Genomic DNA, 6,989 nt, shown 5'->3' with positions numbered 1-6,989 from the left:
TGAGTAAACATGCTTAGGGTCGGATCGAACGACGAGGGAGCCAACGTTAAGCGCTTTTTATTCACATTGATTTCGAACAGAAAGCGAAACAGGTGTACTTAACGGGCCCTTTGAAGTTAACGGGCATTAAAGTGACTTAATTAGCTGGATCATGCCCTAAACAGGGGTGAGGCAATTTTTTAGTGTGTGTGTGTGTGGGGGGAATCTTATAATCTTATACCATATTATCTCTCTTTCTCTCCCATGTTCACACACGGGGGGCGCGAATGCAGCCCACATTCCAATAAGATGATTAAAACACACACACACAAGTTCCCATATACATAGATGGGATATAATGCCGCTGCTTGGAAGTAGGAGGGGTTAAAATAAGAACCCGAACCCGAGCATCGGTTGCCAAAAGCAAAGCTGCTGTAACTAACCCGCCAAGGCGAGCTCATGGAATTTCCATTCCAGAGAGGAGGGGGAGGGAACGGACTCAAAGCAAAACAAACACCCCCGAGGTGAATAGAATGCAATCTGGTGGTGACTGGGAGCTGTGTGAAGCCAAAGGCCGAAAGTCAGCCGCACAATTACGATACTGCAAAGCAAAAAGTTTCTCACTAGAATCCCGGCCCGCCAGTTCAGAACAGAGGAAGAAAGCGGCGCGCCGTTGAACAGGGCTGAGTAATCGCCCCCTCCTGGCCTCGCCGTCTGCTGCGCGCCGCGTCCAATGGGAAGCCAGAGGACCACCCCTCGGCGCCTGGATTGGCCGCTGGCGGGATTCGCTTCGCTTTATTAGCAAGTCCGGCGTAGGAGCCGGCCTCGGAAAGTGTCCCGAAGTGAAGCTGCGTGCGGTTGGCGGCGCGGAGTTGTCCTGGCTGCGACGGCGCCCCCACCTCCATGAACGGCGGCTGTGAGTGCTCCAGGGCCAGCAGGAGGGTTGGCGCTGCATGGCCCCGGGGCTGGAAATGACTTCTGTCCAGAGCAGGGCCAAAGCAGAGGAGTCGCCTGCGCCGGCCTTCGGCAAACCCGGGGCGGCGGCAGGGGTCGCGGGGGGCGCCATGGGCGGAGAGGAGGACGGCAACAAGCCCAAGGCGGCTCCGGTTCTGCTGCCTTTTAGCGTCGAGGCGCTCATGGCCGATCACAGGAATCCCAGCGGCTGCGGCGGAGTCAGAGACGGCCTGCTCAGCGGGCCCGACCGGCGAGGGCCCTCGGCCCACCAGAGGACTCTCAGCCCCAGGATGGGGGTCCCCTCCGCGTCGGCGCCAGAAAGGCCGGCTTCCCCGCTGGCCGTCGCCAGCCATTTTGCTGTCGGGGGATTAGTCAAACTGCCCGAAGAGGCGCTTGTCAAAGCCGAAAGCCCCGAGAAGCCGGACCGGACGCCCTGGATGCAAACCCCCCGCTTCTCCCCGCCTCCTCCAAGTAAGTGGGCCGGCCGGGAAACCGCGAACTGCCTTGAGAAGGAAGCGAATAACCGAAACGCGGTTCTATCCCCAGCCCAGTTGAGGGCAAGTCCTTGGATTTGTAAGCCGGTTTCGGCTGTCATTAAAAACAAGGTGACTTTTTACTTTCAAGTAAATGTGTTGAGGGTCGGAAATATGTCCGAGGTTGCGTCCAGTCGTGGAACTTAACTGCCAGGAAACAAAACAAAGCAAAACGATCTTGGCCTTAATTCCCCTGACAGGAATGGGAAAGGCACACTCAAAGCTGGTTTACTTGGAAGTAAGGAGCATCCATTTCCACAGGGCTCGCCTTCTTCCCCTTGCTAAACATGCCCCTTGGTTTCAACAAGACTTGCTCCCAAGTCAAAGTGTTATCGGGTTAGCTGACTTAATACCGAGGGCTCCAAGCACCCTGGAAGTTGACATCAACGGGGCTTCTTAACATATGTTTAGAATCAGAATCAAAACATTCCTTCCTTCCGCTGTTTGACTTGGTGGCAGGCAGAAAGGCTGCAAACTGCCTCCACCCCTAATGCTGCTTAAGTGAGTTGCAGATCTGAATTATCTGTAGATCGTATTGCTCCTGTGGAGCACCTTTTGGGTACGATCTAACCTTTCCCGCTGCTTTGAAGTAGAGGGGCCTTTTCAGACAGTTAAAGCTGTTTGTAAACACTTCTGGCCCGATCCTCCCGGTGGGCACGCCAGTCCTGCCCACACAGCCCAGCTGAACAAAGGTAGCCCAGGTTATAATAGAAGCCCCCTTTGATTTAATTATGAGTGAAGTGGTTCCGCGGGCCTGGTTTCTGAACCAATTGCCAGTCACGTTCGGGGGGGGGGGGTCGTCCCGAAGCGGCTTCCGGATTTCAGGGCCTTTTCCGCCACGGAGGACCCCCAGTTTCTGGGCTGAAAGGAAACCTCTGTGTGTGTGTGTGTGTGTGTTTGTGTGTGTGTGTGAGAGAGAGAGGGGGGGGGCTTGGGTAAGGGCAAGTTAAACCGATTCTGAAGTGCGATTGTGCATCATCTGAGGAACCAGAAAAACTCTCCGAGTATCCTCAACGGGTAGAAAGGCCGAGCATAGTTTAATAAAAGAAGCTGAGCAAATGGCAAAACTGTAATCGGGAAAACCGATTAGTCCAGGTTACTTATTTCTACTGCGCTTTCCGTTAATTGCCCTTAAATCACATTTTTGCCATGCTAAGTCACTTCCAGCGGAATCCTTTGCGTGGCTACTCAGAATCAAGTCCCACCAGTTCAATCAGGCTTCCTCCCCCATATTGCCCTCTGAGTCCTTGCACGACACACTCTGATTTGGACCACAAGGTGACTTATTTCCAAGCAAATCCTGTTTAGGATTGCAGGGGTGACAGTACGATAGACCCAGCCTTCCTGCACATTTACATCTACAATCCGGTTAAGCCGCAGTAATTTGTCTTTAAGAAAGGTACTTCGCTCCACATCTGCCTGAGCGTGAGATGAATTAGCGGGGACTTTTCTTTTAGCTGGGCTGTTGTTTCCCTAAACTGCAGTTCTGCCTCCTTTGCTCTCCAGTGGATTAAAACAGCGTATTTTCTAAACATTTGAAGAGCGCTATCTTCAAGTAATCGTCAAGTAATTCAATTAATACTTACCTTTTGGTGTCCGTGGAAGTTACTTTCAGTCACCGTGTGGAAAATCTAGGTTAGGTGGGTTTGGAGAAAGTGTCCACACAATTTCTAGTAACGTTATGTTAAATTACACTTCAGCAGGGTGTTCTGATTTGAACCGCTTCTAAACTGTCTGGCAGCCTCACTTTTAAAGCCTTTGGAAAGTCATCTCTTTGGTTTCCTACGGATATGTTAAAAACAAAAACTGAATTCTTTTTTCTGAGGACCCAGATCGTTCTGGATTAATTAGGAGTAGAGTCTCTCGTGTAGATGCAAATTAATAAACTGCTCTGGAATTATATAAACGGCCCAAGTCGGATTCCCAACCCTTGTAATTGCAACTTATTTTAATTTTTTTTACAGGAATACGAGCAGGGAATAAGCATTTTAAAAAGCAGTATTCCAAATTCTTGGAAAGGGAATGCAAAAAATGAATCTGATCCATATTTCCCTCTAGCAAATCAAGCAGTTGTTGTCCTGCTATAGATCTCCCTATATAATACACAAAATCTAGAGAGGAGGGTTTGAGGGAGAGAGCGGTATGACTATATTTTCAAAGGCTGTAGAAGTTACGCATTTTACAAAGGATATAATCTCCAGGTCATCTCGGCGTCCTACCCTGGGTAGCCTTAACATTAACAACGGACCAAATCCACCTGGCACTTCTGCCGCAATGATACATTGACATTAATGGGGCCCGCGTTAAGTGGGGCTCTCGTTCACTTCAATCGAGCTTGCACAGCAGAGCTTCCCGTTGGAATGTATCCCAATGTTTTTGTTTATCACAATTGACATTCCAGGCCCGTGCACTTTAACTCAAAGCTAAAGTCGCCGCCCTGGGCTCCCGCTGGGAGGAAGGGCGGGATATAAATCAAATAATAAATAAAATAACGTCTCACTGGGATCAGTGGAAATGATTCCCAAGTAAGAATGCATACGACTATAGCCGACTCTCTTTTCTATTGATACAATGGAGATGCTTCACTTGGATTGAACCTGACTTGAGGCTGTGATTTAAAATAACTTCTGAGAAGTCAGTTCAATTAAACCTGCCAGACTTATTTTCAAGTAAATGTAACAACCTGAAATCTTCGGCTCAGCTGAGTTGAGAGTCACTTTTAAATCGGGCCATAAAAAGAACGAGAATTGTCCTTTCGGAGTCCATAATTAATGACGTACGCACTCTGTTTCCCAAGACCGCAATAAACGGGATGTGAGTGACAGGACCTGCCCTTTTGATTTTTTTAATTCAATAAATTACGGTTTCCTTCCTCCCAATTCCCTTCACGTTAACTGCACCCCCCACTTTATTCTTCTATCTGGAGCACTAATAAATCCAGGTTCTTAAAGAAAAACTCCAATTCTGCGGTCAGGCGCGTCTTCTTCGTCTGAGAACCCTTTTTGCCCGGTTTGCTGCGATGGCGGTGTAGCTTCGCTTGCGGCCTCTACGGAGGGCGCAGTCCCATTGGCTTGCGTGGGAACAAGCCCTATTAAAGTGAACGGATAGAATCAGGCTGATTAGTGCTATCAAAACGACCTTTCCCTAACCCAGAATCCAGCTAAAAGTCACCCAGTTATTTAAATCCGAACAATTTAGGGGACTACCCGCTTCCCATCTGTTAATTGCAAGAATCCGATTGGCTCTAATTTGATCTGGCTTTCGCCCACACGCCTCTGTGGGAACACCTCTGCTTCAGTGAAATGTATGGTCCCATCCATGTTCATCTGGAAGTCCTTCCGTATTTAATGGGGGTTAATGGCATTTAATTTCCAGTAAGTATGTATAAGAATCACATGGCCTACATTGAGCAGGTTCAGAATCCAGTTAGTCTGAGTCGGCTTGAATGAGAGAACTTTCTAGTTTGGAACATCCTAAGAGATTTGCCCCACAGCCTAAGTAACCAGAAGTAGTACTAGAATTTAATACCAATTTGATCCATTAACTTCAAGAGAGAGAAACAGCCTGGCTGTAGTTTAACTAGATGATGGAACAAGCCGTCAAAGATCCTTTTTACAGCCTATTTCTAAACATGTTTCCTCTGAAGTAAATCCCACTGAGTTCTGTGATGCTTATTTCCTGGTACATCTGTTTAGGATTGCAGCCCCCGCCTCCAGCGGCACAGAGAGAAAGCAAGCCACACAGCAACCTACTTCACTTGAAGCAGTTGGGTTTAAATGTATCTAGAGACAATATGATGGGGGGCAAAATTCCAATTCTGTTGACAGGCCCTTCTAAGACGCCCCAAATCCAGGGACTCCTTTAGGCTGAAGGCAGTCTGTCAACTGCTTCGGCTTGTGGGGTGAGAATCGGGTGTTTAAAAGAAAGACATATTAGACATCGCAGGGCTCCTCCCATCTACGTCCTTTATCTTCCTTGGGCTGTGTGGCTGGCCTTGCCCGGGGTGGGGGGCGATCGGGTGGGCCGGAGCTCTTCTGGGCCGCGTTTGTGTGTGTGCTTTTGGGCCCGGCTTATTGGGTGCCGCTGTCTCCGCAGGGCGCGCCAGTCCCCCGGCCTGCACCCTCCGGAAGCACAAGACCAACCGCAAGCCGCGGACGCCCTTCACGACGGCGCAGCTGCTGGCGCTGGAGAGGAAGTTCCGGCAGAAGCAGTACTTGTCCATCGCCGAGCGCGCCGAGTTCTCCAGCTCGCTCAGCCTCACGGAGACGCAAGTCAAGATCTGGTTCCAGAACCGGCGCGCCAAGGCCAAACGCTTGCAGGAGGCCGAGCTGGAGAAGCTCAAGATGGCAGCCAAGCCCATGCTGCCGCCCACTGCCTTCGGCATCTCCTTTCCATTGGGGGGCCCAGCCGTGGCTGGCGCCTCCTTGTACGCCTCGTCGGGTCCCTTCCAGCGGGCCGGCCTGCCCGTAAGCCCTGTGGGACTCTACGCAGCGCACGTGGGCTACAGCATGTACCATCTCACCTAGAACCCTGCAGACGCTCCCGGGAGTCCCTCCATCCCGATAGGACCCGTGCGGAGGCAGGGGGTTCCTCACCAGCATTCCAGGAGGGCAGGCCCGCCAGATACTTCTGCCCTCTCCTCCCTTGAGCCTGAAGGATGGATGGCCGTCCTCCTGGCTCACCCAGGCAAAGCCACTGTCAAAGGACCAGAACACCCCACAGGCTTTGGCTATCCCTTTGGAAGCGGGAGCCAGACCTATGGAAGCCCCTGCCCCACTCTAAGGCCATAAGAACTGCACCCGCTGCTTTCTGCCTCCTGTTCTTCTACCGTGCCCCGTGGGAGGGGCTCTGTGTACTGTGTAATATATTGTACAGTTGAAAATTTATTATCGTTTATATTAATAGCTATATTTGATAAATAAATTAATTTTAAATGACCTTGGGTTGATGTGGTTGGACTTCCAACTCTAGTATTCTGTGGTTCTGTGCTTTAAATTGGATTCTTGCATTGAGCAGGGGGCTGGATTCGATGGCCTTGTAGGCCCCTTCCAGCTCTACCATTCTGTGATTCTATTGCCCTTTACCCTGACAGGTCTAAAAGACTGATATAATCCCACTGAGTCTGGGCTGTACTGAAGTTTTTAATTGGATCTTATGCCTCTGTTCCCCCTCCTCCCAATGAATTTATTTCAATGCGGGTGGTGCAGAATGACATATGGATTGCCCTCACTTAATGGAAAAACAGTTCAACGGATCTCAAAGAACTAAAGGTTTGCAGTGCAAGTAACTAGATTTCTTTCCTTCTGAAGAAGGCCAAAGGCAGCCTCTTTTAGCAGGTTCCCAAGTCTTCTACTCGGAAAGTAAGCATTGATGACAGCAGTGGGAAGCCGCTTCCCTTTCTCTCCTTGCAGGAATATATAGCTGCATATATTCCTTTGGTTTCCTCCTTTTCAAAATAAAGTTGCACGAAGTCCTCCCCATCCACCCAAGTATCCCCATTTCAGAAGCATTTGATGGAAGTGA

General features: G+C 49.9%; 1 protein-coding gene across 1 annotated transcript; it reads left to right on the top strand.

Annotated features, from left to right (window-relative positions):
- The first annotated feature begins 767 nt into the window (after positions 1 to 767).
- On the top strand, positions 768 to 6,403 carry MSX1 (msh homeobox 1). Its single transcript, XM_061584136.1, has 2 exons — positions 768 to 1,404; positions 5,562 to 6,403. The coding sequence occupies exons 1-2, from the start codon at positions 933 to 935 to the stop codon at positions 5,990 to 5,992; spliced, it is 903 nt and encodes a 300-aa protein (XP_061440120.1). The 5' UTR covers positions 768 to 932; the 3' UTR covers positions 5,993 to 6,403.
- The last annotated feature ends 586 nt before the right edge of the window (positions 6,404 to 6,989 follow it).

The sequence above is a fragment of the Rhineura floridana genome, chromosome 9 (genome assembly GCF_030035675.1).
Source record: "Rhineura floridana isolate rRhiFlo1 chromosome 9, rRhiFlo1.hap2, whole genome shotgun sequence".
Classification (NCBI taxonomy): domain Eukaryota; kingdom Metazoa; phylum Chordata; class Lepidosauria; order Squamata; family Rhineuridae; genus Rhineura; species Rhineura floridana.
The sequence above is the reverse complement of the archived record's forward strand: the minus strand, read 5'-3'. Positions and strand labels throughout refer to the sequence as shown.

Coding starts and splice junctions, on each gene's coding strand:
- MSX1 (XM_061584136.1), top strand. CDS start 933: ATGGCCCCGGGGCTGGAAATGACTTCTGTCCAGAGCAGGGCCAAAGCA. Junction 1,405..5,561: donor CTTCTCCCCGCCTCCTCCAA/GTAAGTGGGCCG, acceptor CTGTCTCCGCAG/GGCGCGCCAGTCCCCCGGCC.